The 17,803-nt window shown below is 35.7% G+C and overlaps 1 protein-coding gene and 1 pseudogene across 1 annotated transcript in view; one reads left to right on the top strand and one right to left on the bottom strand.

Annotated features, from left to right (window-relative positions):
* Taf4b (TATA-box binding protein associated factor 4b) overlaps positions 1 to 17,803 on the bottom strand; it is a 146,965-nt gene that overhangs the window by 102,721 nt on the left and 26,441 nt on the right. The window contains 4 exon segments of the mRNA XM_047525878.1: positions 7,309 to 7,923; positions 11,655 to 11,744; positions 16,400 to 16,522; positions 16,621 to 16,782. Of these exon segments, the coding sequence (XP_047381834.1) occupies positions 7,309 to 7,923; positions 11,655 to 11,744; positions 16,400 to 16,522; positions 16,621 to 16,782 (990 nt within the window).
* LOC124965905 (uncharacterized) lies at positions 14,676 to 14,775 on the top strand (annotated as a pseudogene).

Below are 17,803 nucleotides of genomic sequence, written 5' to 3'. Positions count from 1 at the left end.
CTAGGTGATTTTAACACACCTCTCTCACCACTGGACAGATCTTCTAAACAAAAATTTAATAAAGAAACCACAGACCTCAATAACACAATCAATAATTTAGACTTAACAGACATATATAGAATATTCATCCAACAAAGAACGAATACACTTTCTTCTCAGCAGCACATGGATCCTTCTCTAAAACAGACCACATTTTATGCCACAAAGCTACTGTTAGCAAATACAAGAAGATAGAGATACTACCTTGTATTTTATCAGATCATAATGGATTAAAATTAGAAATAAATGACAGAATAAAAAACAGAAACTTCTCCAATACCTGGAGATTAAATATATGCTATTATATGATGAATGGATAACAGAAGACATCAGGAGGGAAATAAAAAAATTCTTAGAAGTAAACAAGAACAAAGACACATCATATAAAAATCTCTGGGACACTATGAAAGCAGCACTTAGAGGAAGATTTATTTCATGGAGCACATTCAACAAAAGAAGTACAAATCAACAAATAAACGACTTAACACTACAGCTCAAAGCACTAGAAAAAAAAGTGCAGACCAACACCAAAAGTAGTAGAAGACAGGAAATAGTTAAAATCAGAGCCGAAATCAACAAAATTGAAACCAAAGAAACAATACAAAAAATTGACAAAATAAATAGTTGGTTCTTTGAAAAAATAAACAAAATTGATAAACCCTTAGCCACACTAACAAAGGGAAAGAGAGAGAAAACTCAAATTACTAAAATTCGGAATAAACAAGGAAATATCACTACAGACACTAGTGAAATACAAAACATAATTAGAAGCTATTTTGAAAATCTATACGCCAACAAAATAGAAAACCTCGAAGACATCAACAAGTTTCTAGAGACATATGAATTACCTAATCTGAACCAGGAGGACATATACAACTTAAATAAATCAATTTCAAGCAATGAAATAGAAGAAGTCATCAAAAGCCTACCAACAAAAGTCCGGGACCAGAGGGGTTCTCAGCTGAGTTCTACAAAACCTTTAAAGAAGAGCTCATTCCAATACTCCTCAAAGTATTCCATGAAATAGAGAGGAGGGAACCCTCCCAAACTCATTCTATGAAGCCAATATCACCCTGATACCTAAACCAGACAGAGACACATCGAGGAAAGAAAATTTCAGACCAATATCCTTAATGAACATCGATGCAAAAATTCTCAACAAAATTTTAGCAAATCGCATACAAAAATATATTAAAAAGATAGTGTACCACGATCAAGTGGGTTTTATCCCAGGGATGCAAGGTTGGTACAACATCCAGAAATCAATAAATGTCATTCACCATATCAACAGACTTAAAGTTAAGAATCACATGATTATTTCGATACATGCAGAAAAAGCATTCCATAAAATACAGCATCCCTTCATGCTCAAAACACTAGAAAAAATTGGGGTAGTGGGAACATTCCTTAACATTGTAAAGGCCATCTACGCTAAGCCCATGTCCAATATCATTCTAAATGGTGAAAAACTGAAAGCATTCCCCCTTAAAACTGGAACAAGGCAGGGATGCCCTCTTTCACCACTTCTATTCAACATCGTCCTTGAAACTCTAGCCAGAGCAATTAGACGAACCAAAGAAATTGAAGGGATACGAATTGGAAAAGAAGAACTCAAACTATCCCTGTTCGCTGATGACATGATTATATATTTAGAGGAAACTGGAAATTCCACCAGAAAACTTTTAGAACTCATAAGTGAATTCAGTAAAGTAGCAGGTTATAAGATCAATGCTCATAAATCCAATGCATTTTTATACATAAGTGATGAATCTTCAGAAAGAGAAGTTAGGAAAACTACCCCATTCATGATAGCATCGAAAAAAATAAAATACTTGGGAATCAATCTAACAAAAGAGGTGAAAGACCTCTACAATGAGAACTACAGAACACTAAAGAAAGAAATTAAAGAAAACCTTAGAAGATGGAAAGATCTCCCATGTTCTTGGATAGGAAGAATTAATATTGTCAAAATGGCCATACTACCAAAAGTGCTATACAGATTCAATGCAATTCCAATTAAAATTCCAATGACGTACCTTACAGAAATAGAGCAAGCAATCATAAAATTCATCTGGAAGAATAAGAAACCCAGAATAGCTAAAGCAATCCTTAGCAGGAAGAATGAAACAAGGGGTATCGCAATACCAGAACTTCAACTATACTACAAAGCAATAGTAACAAAAACAGCATGGTGTTGGTATCAAAATAGACAAGTAGATCAATGGTACAGAATAGAGGACACGGACACAAACACAAATAAATACAATTTTCTCATACTAGACAAAGGTCCCAAAAATATGCAATGGAGAAAAGATAGCCTCTTCAACAAATGCTGCTGGAAAAACTGGAAATCCATATGCAACAGAATGAAATTAAACCCTTATCTCTCACCCTGCACAAAAATCAACTCACAATGGATCAAGGACCTTGAGATCAGACCAGAGACCCTGCATCTTATAGAAGAAAAAGTAGGTCCAAATCTTCACCTTGTTGGCTTAGGATCAGACTTCCTTAACAGGACTCCCAAAGCACAAGAAATAAAAGCAAGAATCAATAACTGGGATAGATTCAAACTAAATAGCTTTCTCTCAGCAAAGGAAACTATCAGTAATGTGAAGAGAGAGCCTACAGAGTGGGAGAATATCTTTGCCACTCATACTTCAGATGGAGCACTAATTTCCAGAATATATAAAGAACTCAAAAAACTCTACACCAAGAATACAAATAATCCAATCAACAAATGGGCTAAGAAAATGAACAGACACTTCATAGAAGAAGATCTACAAGCAAACAGCAGATACATGAAAAAATGATCAACATCTCTAGTAATAAGAGAAATGCAAATCAGAATTACACACAGATTCCATCTCACCCCAATTAGAATGGCGATTATCAAGAACACAAGCAACAATACGTGTTAGCGAGGATGTGGGGAAAAAGGTACACTCATACATTGGTGGTGGGGCTGCATATTAGTGCAGCCACTCTGGAAAGCAGTATGGAGATTCCTCAGAAAGCTTGGAATGGAACCACCATTTGACCCAGCTATCCCACTCCTTGGCCTATACCCAAAGGACTTAAAATCAGCATACTACAGAGATACAGCCACATCAATGTTCATAGCTGCTCAATTCACAATAGCCAGATTGTGGAACCAACCTAGATGTCCTTCAATTGATGAATGGATAAAGAAACTGTGGTATATATATACAATGGAATATTACTCAGCTATAAAGAATAATAAAATTATGGCATTTGCAGGCAAATGGATGAAATTGGAGAATATCATGCTAAGTGAGATAAGCCAATCTCAAAAAACCAAAGGACAAATGATCTCGCTGATAAGCGGATGATGACACATAATGGGGGGTGGGAGGGGTTGGGGTTAGAGTTAGGGTTAGGGTTATGGAGGGGGGCAAGAATGGAGGAAGGAAAGACTGTACAGAGGGAAAAGAGGGGTGGAGGGGTGGGGAGGAAGGGAAAAAATAACAGAATGAATCGAACAACATTACCCTATATAAATTTATGATTACACAAATGGTATGCCTTTACTCCATTACAAACAGAGAAATAACATGTATCCCATTTGTTTACAATAAAAAAATATTATTTTTCTAAATTAGTTGACTTGAAAGAATACCCTAGTTCTGTCCTCATAGCATTACCATACATGATGGTTTTTGTTCATTTATCCAAAGTAAATGTTATAAAATAAATTCACAAGGCATCCTCAATGACCTGCCATTTTATAAAGGTAGGTATGAATACATACAACAAATCAAAGGTGAAATAAAGGCCAAAAAAGAAAGCGAAATTCACAATTTAATATATTGTGGAATATTAAAAATTTCACAACCTTTTAGGAATTATAGTATGAAGTAAAAATCCCTAAAATTTACCATCAAATTTTGTTATATTTTTTCTGTAATTTAAATGATTTCTAAGGTATAAGAAGTTAAACTCACAAAATGTAAATGCTGTCAAGATATTGTATTATCAGGTAGTTTTCTGCTTCAGGACATTCTAGAAACCTAGAAGCTCTTGCTGGAAGCATCATAACCAAAACCTAATGGCAAAGTCACAGGATTCCAGACCAAGATCAACTTGGTAACTGCCACTGGAGAGATCACTTAGAATTTCTGGATTCTTAGTTTTCTCCAAATCTTTTCCTCATTATAAAAATTTTAAAATCCATCATACATAAGCAATATGCTCTTAGAATTCTATGCAGCTAACGAAGTGTTATTTCACCTTAGGGACCTATGTGCTACAGATTGTCAAAAATGATTAATTAGCATTGATTCAATTATCAGTTATGACCCATAAAAAGGATTTCAATTATGTTCAGTTCTGCCAAAAAGAGGCCTTCCCTTGGGGCAATTCCTCTGTTGCAATAGTCCTCAAACCTGGCTTATCAGAGCAACATTTAAGAATCACTGATTCTAAAAATGTTGTTTTGGAAGAAGAGGAAAGAACAACTCCTGGACCAACCAAAGCCACACAGTGCTGCATCCCTATATCAAGTGCTTACATCCTGCTGTCATCACCACCAAACCCCAAGAGACAGGCTGAAGGGGATGCTAAAGGAGATAACTTCAAGTTGAAGAATGAACCACAGAGAAGATCCACAAGGTTATCTGCTAAACCTGCTGCTTCAGAGCCAGAGCTCAAGCCTAAAAAGGCCCTGTGAAGAAGGGAGAGAAGGTACCCAAAAGGAAAAAGTGAAAACCTGATGCTGGCAAGGATGGAAATAACTGCAGAAAATGAGGATGTCTTAGAACAGGCACAGAAAGCTGATGGTGCCCGGGATACTGAGTGAAGTGTGTGCATTTTTAATAATGATGTATACTTCTGGTGAAGTATAAACCGTTTAAAATACTATTTTTTATCAAGTTTTGTAAAAATGCAGAACTTTGTTTTGCTTTTTTTTAAAGATGTATTATTAGCACGCGATATGTTAGGGTTTAGATGTGAGGTGTTCCCCAAAAGCTCATGTGTGAGACAATGCTGGAGGATTTAGAGGTGAAATGATTGGGTTATGAGAGCATTAAATAAGTGCATTAATCCACTGATAGGAATTAACTGAGTGGTAACTGCAGGCAGGTAGGGTGTGGTTGGAGGGCGTAGGTCATTGGGGTATACCTTTGGAGTATGTTTTATGTATGGTGAGGAGAGCTTTCTGCTTCTTTGTGGCCATGTCCTGAGCTGCATTCCTCCACCACACTCTTTTGCCATGATGTTCTGCCTCACCTCGGGCCCCAAGAATGGAGCTGGACTGAGACCTCTCAAAACATGAACCTCAAAATAAACTTTTCCTCCTCTAAGTGTTCTTGTCAGATCTTTTGGTAGTAGCAGCAAAAAAGCTGACTAACACAGAACACTTTATTGTTTTGGGAGAAGGAATGTATGTCACTAATAGAATGTTTCCAAAGCTGGGTTGCTGTAGGGAAAAGATCTTTCCCTACCAGTTTTGAGAGGCTTCCTCTTGGCTCCTAGGAGGAGGATGCCCTAATATTGGCACATATAGCCACCATGGCACAAAGGCCTTGTGGTATGGAAAAACTCAGATTCATCTTTATGTCCTCCTCTCCCTCTCTGCTATCAGCATACACTTTACTCCCCAGAAACCAGAGACTTGTTGGGAGTTGACCCCCCCAAAATTGGTTTTAGCAATATGTCAGGCAATCTGAACTTTCCAGTGACATCATAAAAGAGCAGCAGTTCCTTTTCTAAACTAATGATCTTCGGATTGATAACTTTCCTTTTTTCATTTCCTAAAAGTCAGGATTAAATGTAAAATTCCAATCCTCACTCTTAAACTTTCCCTATTCAGAACATCAGATGACGACTTCATTGGGTTTTATGGTGGCAGTTCACCTAAGAAAGGAATTTGAATGTTGCTGTATACTGTTAACAACTGCCCACCCATTTCCTACATGAAATACCTCATGTTTTTGAAAATAATCTTTAATAAGGCTAGATACAACAGGGTTTGGAAAAAATTTAAAATGTTGTTCTATCTGAGATTAAGTTCAAGCAAACAGAAATCTTGCATGACAGGTGTATTTCTCCATTTGAAAATCAGAGCCAGAATAAGAAGGGTTAAGTAATTTCCTGTACATGAATCTCATGGCTCACATGGTCTTATAAAACTTGTCTTTTCCTGAATAAAGCAGAACATTCTAAATATCAACTAATCAATAAACTACTAAAATTTCCTTCTTTCACCTAAGAACCTCCCAACTTACCAAATTTACAAAAAAATACAACTTTTTTATCTGTCCACCTCAGTGTCTTACTCTCTCCCCTCAGCACTTTTTTGGAAAAAAGAAATGTTATCATACTATATCACCTGTTTAAAACCCTCCCCCAAATATTTAACCACAAAACAAAACAAAGGGAGAGTATAAAACAACTAACCTAGGCACTTAAACTATTACAATAAAATGAACAACCACAAAAAGCTGGAGAACAGCTGGGTGCAGTGGCACATGCCTGTTATCCCAGCAGCTCAGGAGGCTGAGACAGGAGGATTTCAAGTTCAAAGCCAGCCTCAGCAATTTAGCGAGGTTCTAAGTAACACAGCAAGACCCTATCTCTAAATAAAATATTTTTAAAAAGGGCTGGGGACATGGCTCAGTGGTTTAGTGCTCCTGGGTCCAATCCCTGGTACAAAAAATAAAATAAAATAAAGCTGGAGAACTATTCTAGATTTAAAAAATAAGGAATCTACATTGTGTATAACCATAGAAATGAAAAGTTGTACCCCATTTGTGCACAATGAATCAAAATGCAGTCTGTAAAAACAAAAATAATCATAATTTAAAAAATAAAATCAACAAAAAAAATTTAAAAGTAATAATTGAATGTAATAAGGAATTCTTCATTAGAAGCAAGAACAGGGAAAAAATAGACTGAAATAACACTATTGGGACAAGTGGGAAATACTGTACCAATATTAATATCTCATGTATGACAATACGAACAGGTGACGTTTAAAAACATCCTTTTTGTTAAGAGACAGTATGCTGGGCAATGCACTGTCACAACTTCTGCAGCCAATTCTCAAATGATTCAGAAAAAAAAAAATGTGTGTTTTTGTGCATGTGACTACAGACAGGGAGATGAAGCAAATGAGATTAAAAAATTAACAACTGTCAAATTTGGTAGGATATACAGTCTTGCCAGTTTTTTACTAGTCTTGCCAATTTTCTGAATGCCTGAAATGTTCCAAATACGTAACTGAGGAAGAAATGAAATTTTACTCACTAGTTGCTTGACTTTAACTGCCTGTGGAACACCAGTAGGCTGGGAAAGAAGGGTGCCTGGTTGGGCAAGTTTGATTTGGACTGGAGTGCCAATGACAGGTTTGTCAGGTGTGGTCCCAGCAGAAGAGATGACAGGTTTCACAGATGGAAGACAAAGAGCTGCAGCTGAAGTTTCTCCAAAAGTTACTGATGGAAGAGCCAGTGTTACTGCTGCTCCAGAGACAACTGGTTTCTCGGGCTGAAGTGAGACTGTTGTTACTGTATTTGGTACTGAAGTCACAAGTGGTTTTGAAGTCTGAAGCAAAACAGTTCCAGCTGTTGTTCCTCCTGGTACAGAAGCTGGACCCACAGAATGTAGTGTCACAACTCCAGTTTTTGCACTCCCTGGACCAGCAAGTGGATTCAGAGCTTGCACAGACACAGTTCTAGGTGCTGTTGTTCCAGAAACAATGATGGACTTTTCAGACTGGACTGAAGAAACTGTAGTTGTCACCACAGGAGGTGTTGCTGTTGTGGTACAGGTAGTAATGACCACCTCACCAGAAGTCTGCTGAACACACTGCTGAATGAAGCTCTGGGAGTTAGGCAGAAGTTGTCGTAAGGCAGTAACACTCTTCTGGAAACATGAGGAAAAAGAAGTAAACACTGAAAACAAGTAAACTACAAGTAAAAAATTTTTTTCTCTTATCTTTATAACATAAAGTAAATCAAAAGCATATCAAGTGTTTCAGTTGAGAAAACCTGATATAACTTATTTTATCCAATCAGTATACAAGATACAATCAATGTAAAACCCAAAAATGTTTTATTTTTCAATATGAAATTATCTTGTATCAGATTAAACTTATTTGGATACCTCAATTATCAATTTGGTAAAGTATAACACCATCCATGACCAGTATAACTCCACATCATGTACAATCACAAGAATGGGAAATTATACTCCATAAATGTATGATATATCAAAATACATTCTACTGTCATGTATAACTAAAAAGAATAAAAAATTTAACACTATCATACTTCTCTGTATTCATCAAAACCCCTTAAAAGATCATTACTGACTACAAATGATCACTACTACCTATACATTTACAATGTAGTAGAATCTCTTGTTAAATAACTTCCAAACTCTGGATAGAAATTGTCTTTACATCAAAATAGAGCTAATATAAACAGATTTTTAAGTTCTAAAACAATTTCCTTAATTGAGTTAGCACATTTTCTGACTAAATTTTGAGTCAAGCGTTTGTCTTTGTATCTTTTACTAAAAGAACAAAGGCAATTCAAATTAAGAACTTGTAGATTTTGTCTTTTCACTCCTGGGATTTTTGTTTGTACAATAAAAAAAAAGATTCAAAAGTAGAAAAACGGTAGGTTATCATGAGTTGTTTGATAAGACTTCCTTATTGTGACACCTAAAATTCAGTCAACTGCTTATGAAGAGTTAGAAACAATGGAAGTACTCAGAGAATAAAATTAAAAAGCCAAAAATAAGCCAGGCAGAGTGGCAGGCGCCTATAATCCCAGCAGTTTGGGAGGCTGAGGGAGGAGGATTTCAACTCTGAGGTCAGCCTCAGCAACTTAGTAAGACCCTGTCTCAAAATTAAAAATAAACAAGGACTGGGGATATAGTTCAGTGGTTAAGTGCCCCTGGGTTTAATCCCCAGTACCAATAAATAAATAAATAAATAAAAGCAGTCTACATACACACACACACACACACACAGATAGATAGTAACAAAGGAAAGCAAAAAATTCTTCAAAATCTTTTTTCCAAAATATAAAAAAGGCAGAAAACAAACAGCAGAAATACATGAAAAAATGATTTAAGTAAGTTTAAACTAGGACTCAGAGATTCTCAGAAAAATATAACTGGAAAGAAATATTAAAATAACGAGAGATACATATGTAAATAGATATTTTAATTAATTATCTCTTCATTACCTGGCCAGAGTTAAACTAAATTGTTGATTCCCTCATCCCTATATAACACCCAACTCCCCAAAGCTCTCAGGGACGAGGGGGAGAAAGTCCTCAATAAGAGTCTTAGGATTAATAGATTCTTAGAAGACGGATCCAAAGTGCAAATCCTTCATGGTAATATTTATAACTTACAGGCAGTATTATCTAGCAAGAGGTCTACATTCTAGAACTATGAGAGTGATAGAAAAATGTTAGTCAATTTAAATGGTCCTCTCTAAAATGGAAACTACTATCTAGCACCTATTCTCCAAGAGTGTTACAAAAACTAAGTGTAAGCAACAAAAATTATATGTAATGTATCCAGCAGAGCATCTGTTATGGTTTGGATTTTTTTTTTTTTTTTTTTTTTTAGGAGAATGGGTTTACTGGAGATTGAATCCAGAGGTGACTACTGAGCCACATACTTAGTCCTTTAAATCTTTTATTTTGAAACAGTCTTGCTTAAGTTGCTGAGGCTGGCTTCAGACATGCAATCCTCCTGCCTCGGTCTCCCAAGCTGCTGGGATTACAGGTGTGTTCTACCATGTCTGGCTGTTTGGGATGTTGAGTGTCCCTGAAAGCCCATGTGTTAAAGACCTGGTCCCCAGTATGGTGCTACTGAAAGGTTACGGAAAGTTTAAGAGGTGGGACCCAGTATTTGGGTTACTGGAGTCATGCCCCAAAGGGGATTGTGGGGCCTTAGTCTCTTCCTCTTCCTTCTTTTCAACACAGAGCCATGAAGTTAGCAGTTTCACTCTCCCCATATGCTTCTGACACTATGTTTGACACTATGTTCTGCCTCGACCAAGGGCCAAAGCAATGGGACCAGCTGATCATAGACTGGAACCTCTGAAACCGAGACAAACTGTTTCTCTTCAAAAGTTTATTATCTCAGGTATTTGTTACAGTAATGGATGGCTGACTAACAACATCTGTCACACAGTAGATGGACACTAATTTTCCTTCTCCCTCACAGTGTAAACAGTAAGTACAAAACACAGATATCCTCAAGAGAGTGAGTCATTATGGTAAAGTACAGTACCTAGAGCTAAAGACCTTTGTAATGAAAGGGACTCAGGAAGAAATGTCTCTAATTTCTCAATTAAATGGGCAAAGGGGTCATACAGAAAAAGCGCAAGAGCCATTTCACAAACAGCCCATCATCTTTTTAAACAAATTTATCCAATCCCAGTTATGGACTCTAGAAGTATAAAAGACAAATCTCTTTCATACAGATGTGCTTAAAATATGTTCTGATCCTTCAACTTCATTTCCCTAGATCAAGTCATCTCTAGCTAATACACTCTTGGTCTCTTTGGTCACACTTCATATCACATGATTTATCCCCTCCTAATCAATTTGGTTACCTACTCAAATACTTGCGGGTGTTTAAATATCTTTATGAAAATGGGATGCTCCCATCTTCCTTTCCATTCTTCTTTCTTGAAGCAACGAAAGGAGTTTTGACTATGAAGCCTCCTTCATATCCCCTAGACAATAAACCCAAAATTTTCAAAAGGCAACTGCTTATTCTATTATGTCAAAATTTATGGGATGAGTCAGGCTTGGTGGTGCATACCTGTAATCCCAGCAAGCTGGGAGGCTAAGGCAGGAGGATCAGAAGTTCATGGTCACCCTCAACAATTTGGCAAGGACCTAACCAACTTAGCAACATCTTATTTCAAAATAAAAATATAAAGAGAGGCCAGGTGCAGTGGCACATGTCTGTAATTCCAGTAGCTCAGGAGGCTGAGGCAGAGGAGAGTCTTGAGTACAAAACCAGTCTCAACAACTTACTGAGGTCCTAAGCAACTCAACAAGACCCTATCTCTAAGTAAAATATTAAAAAGGGCTGGGGATGTGGTTCAGTGGTAAAGTGCCCCCTGGTTCAATTAGTACCAAAAAAAAAAAAAAAAAAAAAAACAAACAATTGACTTTTGGTTCACTATAGCCATGGGGTCTTTAATTCCATTTTAGCTTCTGAGAATATAAATGGAATATTTTTAAGTGTGCAAAAATAAGCTCTTGTTATTCAAGCTACTACTCTCCAAATTCTACACACTTTGATAAATCATAAGCTATGCCTAACAATATGAATTTTTTAAATTATAACTTTCCCACCAAATTTGGCACTATTATTGTATATTACTGTACAATCATTAAGCAATATCTAGTTATGTTCATGAATACAATATTACTCCTGTTTTCTAAAAATGGTCAAGTGAAAATAAAACTATGAATGAGCCTTACAGTTTACAAAAGTGCTAAAGCTCCTCCCACATTGTTAGTATCTTCACACTGAATTACTGTCATATTGAATATCCAGATTTCAAATTATTTTAAAGAAATCGAACCTAATTTCTTCAAAGAATATGACTCTACCTTAAGAAAAGGAACTAGATGAGGCTGAGGTGAAGACTTCAGTTCAACATACAGTTTCCTTGTAAATTCTTCTGCTTCAATTTTTGCATCCTAAGAAATGGGAGAAAAAAAAACACTTAGGTTTATAAATATTTCAAAAGAGGCAAAACTAGGGCTGGTGATTACACAACTGTAGTCCCAGTTACTCATAAGGCTGAGAAAGGAGGACCACTTGAGCACAGGAGTTTCAGGTCAGCCTCAACAGCGCAAGACCCTTTCTCTTCAAGAGAAATTTAATTTAATTTAATTTAAAAATCAAAGAAGCAAGCATTGGGTACATGTAGTTCAGTGGTACGGTGCTTGGCTGCATGCATGGGTCCCTAGGTTTTATCCTCAGCAATGCAAAATTAAATAAAGAAAGGAGGCAAAACTTTTAAGCTTTTCACAAGTGGTAAAGTCCATCATTACATGGGAGCATTATTTTTTCATTCACCAGAAAAATTAGTAAACACGAATAATAGAAATGTATATTCAAAGAGAATACAATGAAGGAATTATTCCCCCCCCCATTGGGGAAGGGAGGAGCATGCCAGTAAAATAAGTGAGAGAAGAGCTACACTATTACACCTTTCAAGAACAATTAAGAAGTGAAGACACAGGAGTTTCTTAGGGTAGAAAAGAAGAAGTTATTTGGGGGACTTTGCAGTTTTTTGTTTCCATAATTATTAATCACCTTAATCAAGCTAAGATTATAATTTTAGAGTACTATCGAGTCCATAATAGCTGTCCCATAGAACTTAGAAATACTTATTTATACCCAAAGCACTTCAGAGATTGGTAATGTCGAAATTATTTTTACATTAATACTAATTTTTTTTTGCCTTTTCCATTGTTAAAATTTGCCCTAATGGTGTAAAAGCAAAAAATGTAAAACTAATGGGAAGAAGCAACAGCAAAGTGAAAGAGTTGCTACCATATTTTACACTGCTGAGCATTTATAGTTAAGAAAAAAAATTATGCCCGTTTCATTTTAAAACATTCTTGATGTAGTAAAAATTAATATTACTAAATCCAACTCTTCAATAGACAGACATCATTTTAATACTATAGACAACAAAATGGGGGTCACACATAAAGCACTTCTGCAGATCAAAGAAATATGCTCAAGGAAAAGTAGTTTGTCACTGCTAGCTAAATTAGAAGTTTTTTCCCATTTTTGCTAGAAAGAATGACAAAACAACTGTGGTTATTCAGATTTGGGTATTTGGAAGACATTTTCTCAAAAACAAAACTAACTCTGTTTCTGCAAGGAAAATAACTGATAATATTTGTTGGTAATGATAAAAATTAAAGCTCCCATGCCAAAATAATAATTTTGGAAAAATATATAACCACTACTCCTAGCCTGATAGCTTCCCAGAACTAAAAATAAATAAGTAAATAAACCTTCTGACAAGCTCATTTTGGAAATTAATGAGCATGTTATTTTGATATCTTAAATAAAACATGTGAAAACATTTGGAAGATGTGTATAACTCAATTAGTCAACATTTTCCAAGTGACCAATGCATGTTATTACAAAAACCACACAAGTAAGAGAACAATTATTCTCTAAATACTCCACAAAATGACACATCATAAAGTAGAGTAAACGTAGAAGCAGGCATGAGAATCCAACTGCCTTCTCTTACGTCAGAGATTAAAGAGATTTATGAAATGAAAAACAATGATATTTTTCTCAATTGTTTTGGAAACTACAGTTTTCATTTAAATGTTATTTATGTGAATATATAAAGGTTTTTTTTTAAATAAAATTTTGAAACATTCCTCAGTTTTACCTTCAGGTCCACAAAAAAATAAAATCCCTTGAGGAGGCCTCAGTTTTTAAAAACATACAGTTATCCTGCTGGGTGTAGTGGCACATACCTATAATCCCAGCAACTAGGGAGGCTGAGACAGGTGGATCTCAAGTTCGATGTCAGCCTCAGCAACTTGGTAAGGCTCTAAGCAACTTATTGAGACCTCATATCAAAAAAATTAAAAGGGTTGGGATGTGGTTCACTGTCAAAGTGTGTCTGAGTTCAATCCCCAGTACCCTCTCAAAAAAAAAAAAAAAAAAAAAAAGAATATACAGGTATTCTGAGCCAAATTGTTTGAGAATTATTGATCTGAAGCTAGAAAGGATATTTGCTTAACTCCTAACTGTTGTTATCTGTCCATAAGAGTCACACAAATCTTTTGTACTTAGAAATATTAAAACATTTTACAGGATCTATGTTCCTTTTCATCATGACTCTCTATCTATGACATTTCATTTCAGAGAAACAAGTCATATCCACTTTCAAAACTAAAATACTTTCAAAAGGAAAGAGCAAAAGCCTAACAAACGTTTACTTTTTACAAAGGCACTCAAAATCATCTAAATTATAAACCTGTTCATATGACTTAAAATTCTAAATATCTAAAATTAAAATACCTTTCCAACTAGAAAACTAATTTCAAATACACTCTATTTTTCATACCTTATAGGAAGTATTTTTAAAAGTCATAAAGAAGATATCTGAATAAACTATGCTTATTTTCCTGGACAACATTTGAAATAAATGTCTTCCACTGGGAAAAAGTAACCAGATTTACACACTAAATATACAAAAATACTAATTATATGATCAGAGAAAACTGTAAATTATGAACAGTTTAGAAATTCAAAATAATGTTTGCCTGTTACATTTCCAGCATATGTCTTAAGCACAAACGAAATACCTGCTGATTTCTACCTCACCCTATAGTTTATGGAGTATTTTAAAGAGGATATAAAAGATCAAGGATGTGTAATATGGTGGTTAAAAGACACCTGGCACTTGTAGAAACTTCAGAGATGATTCCATTTACTCTACTCATCTTATAAGGAAACTGAGGACTAAAAAGGTTAACTAACTTCCATAAGTCCTAGAGTTTGGTGTTTGGAAATATGAGACAGGAATTTCATTATTACCAATAGCTGGCTTTCTGGCACTCTGCAATTCTAATAACAATTTCCATGTCACTTTGGTAGCACATATATTAAAAGTTGAATAATACAGAGATTAGCATGGCTCCTGTGCAAGAATGACATGCAAATCGTGAAGCATTCTATATAAAAAGATTTTTTTTCCCTAATCGACCAAATAGTCAACCTTCTCTCCAAGGACTTTTTTTAAGAGAAGGGAAACAGGTTGGTATATATGTAATAAATAATATGTATTCAAAATATCATGTTATATATCTTAGATATATACACAAAAAGAAAAGCAAATTAAGAAAAGGAAAGCAGCTGGCAGGGGCATCCCAAGACTGTAATCCCAGCAGCTTGGGAGGCTGAGGCAGGAGGATTGCAAGTTTAAGGCCAGCCTCAGCAACTTAGCGAGGCCGTAAGCAACTTAGTGAAACCTTATCTCAAAATACAACAATTTTAAAAAGGGCTGGGGATGTGGTTCAGTGGTTAAGTGCCTCTGGGTTTAATCCCTGGTACAAAAAAAAAAAGGAAAGAAAGAAATAAAAGAAATGTAAATAATTTGTCAAAATTTTATCATCATTACAAAGCCTTCAAGAAACAAAACCAACCCTCCCATCCCCTTCTGCCATCTTTCCTTGCCACCATGTGGTGTGCATGAATGTCCAGGCCAATGCTCTCAAGAGCATCAACAATGCCAACTTTAGGCCATGCTCCAAAGTTACTGTGCAGTTTCTAACTGTGATGATAAAGCATGCTTACACTGGCAAATTTGAAATCACTGATGATGAGAACTGGGAAAATTTTTGTGAACCTCACAGGCAGGTTGAACAAGTATAGAGTGATCAGCCCCAGATTTGATGTGCAGCTCAAAGAACTAGAAAAATGGCAGAATAATCTGCTCCCATTCTGTCAGTTTGGTTTCATTCTACTGACAACCCCAGCTGGTATCAGGACCATGAAGAAGCAAGACAAAAACTTTTTCACACAGGAGGGAAAAATCCTGGGATTCTTTTTCTAAAACAAGTACAAATAAAATGCTTCAATGAACTCTGCTCCTAAAAAAAAAAGCAGCAGCAGCAGCAGCAGCAAAACCAAAGTTTACCAAGAAGTAACTTTAAAATAACCTCATTAAAAATATAGAGAGAGGGTTGGGGATTTAGCTCAGTTGGTAGAGTGCTTGCCTTGCCAACACGATGCCCTGGGTTCAATCCACAACACCACAAAAAAAAAAAAAAAAAAAAAAAATATATATATATATATAGAGAGAGAGAGAGAGAGAGAGAGAGAGAGAGAGGGGCTGAGGTTGTGGCTCAGTGGTAGCACGCTCACCTAGCATACGTGAAGCCCTGGGTTTGATCCTCAGCACCACATAAAAATAAAATAAAGGTACTGTGTCCCCCAACAACTAAGAAAAAAAAAATTTTATATATATAGAGCCAGGCACGGTGGTGCATGCCTGTAATCCCAACAGCTAGGGAGGCTGAGGCAGGAGAATCATGCGTTCAAAGCCAGCCTTAGCAACTGAGTGAGGCCCTAGGTAACTCAGCAAGACCCTGTCTCTAAATAAAATATTTAACAAAAGGTTGGGAATGTGGCTTAGTGTTTAAGTACCTCTGGGTTCAGTTCCTGGTACCACAAAAAAAAAGAGTGAGAGAGAGAGAGAGAGAGAGAGAACATGCACGAGCAAGCACTCATGCGATAGATACTTCCCATTTAAAACATGCTCAATGGATTCTTAGAAATCTTGCAAGATTTTATAGTATTAACTTACCAAAAGTTGTTCCACCAGCTTCTTCACATTCTGCCCCATTTCTGGAGACTGTGATCCACTGCATGCTAGTTTTATTAACATTGCCAGGAAGTTTTTACATTTCTTCACGTTTTCTAGCATTGTCTACATATGGAAAAATAATCACAATTGTTAGCTAGCAAACAGGATTCAAGAACACTGGTAAGGAACTATATTGATGCAAGGTGCAAGTGAGAGCTCACCGGAGAAAGATCAGTCTGAGCAGCTGCTGAGTTCTCTGCTTTGAGATTAGATTCATTTGAGGGGGTAGATGATGATCCCAAACTTGAAGGCTTCAAGGAAGATACAGTATTTGATGGCTTTACAGGAGTAACTGTGACAACATTGGTTGGCACAGACACAGACTGAAATTAAATTTATATGTATTTAGAAATGTATTACTATGACACTTTGGTGGGTATCTCACTCCACCCTTATCAGACTACAAATGAATCTGACATCTTTGCTTTCATGTGATGCTCTGACAGTCAAAGGCAATGTAATGAAATTGGAAGAGCTCTCAATTCTAGCAAAACTGGGTTACATTCTCATCTACCTTCCTACTTTTCATTACCACCTACTACAACATTAAATACAGGCAAGTTATTCTCCTAATCCCAATTACTATTAGCAAAAAAAAAAAAAAAGGCAATAATGGTACTTACTCTTCTAGGGTGGTCTGAAAAATGCAATACAAGTCTTTAAAAAATATTATTAATGCTTCTTCCAAAGTATTTGAAAAAGCAAGTCTTTCTACAAAAACAAAGAATTTCCTGTCCTGTAATTTTCTTTTTCTTAAGTATAAAGCAGAATGATCTACTGGTTATCTTATATTCAGATATACTGCTTTTATGTAGATATTAGAGTAAGCATAAAAAATATTTTAAAAATGTGATATTTTCACATTGAAAATTTTGTATTTTTTCTACACTATATCAGAATGAAGTGTGACTCTAGCACCACCTTCAGGACAAAAATTTTAATAAAACAAATCACAAATTGGGTAAAAACACATTCAAATAAACCAACTGTTTTCTTTTAACAACAAACATTAAAAGTTACATTGCATAAGAAATGCTTGAGGAGCAGAGGGGAAAGAATATAATTTCATAATTCACACAAAAAACTGAGTATTTCATCATCATTTTAAATGGTTGTGTTCTACAGGCATACAACATAGAAAGGTCAGGTTGCTATCATCCTCTACAGAATTTCTTTCTATAATAGCCAAGATAGCTCAATCTGAATGTACACTATAATTTTCCATTTTGGAAAGGCTGGCATGTATATAAGATAAGAATGTTTTGAGGGTAAAAATGAGAAAGAAATTTAAAACACTGATCAATGTCAATGACAGAACTAATGATATAATGGTGAAAAGAGATG

This window comes from Sciurus carolinensis, chromosome 15, assembly GCF_902686445.1.
Source record: "Sciurus carolinensis chromosome 15, mSciCar1.2, whole genome shotgun sequence".
NCBI lineage: Eukaryota > Metazoa > Chordata > Mammalia > Rodentia > Sciuridae > Sciurus > Sciurus carolinensis.
Note: the sequence above shows the minus strand (reverse complement) of the source record. Positions and strands in the feature narration are given on the sequence as shown.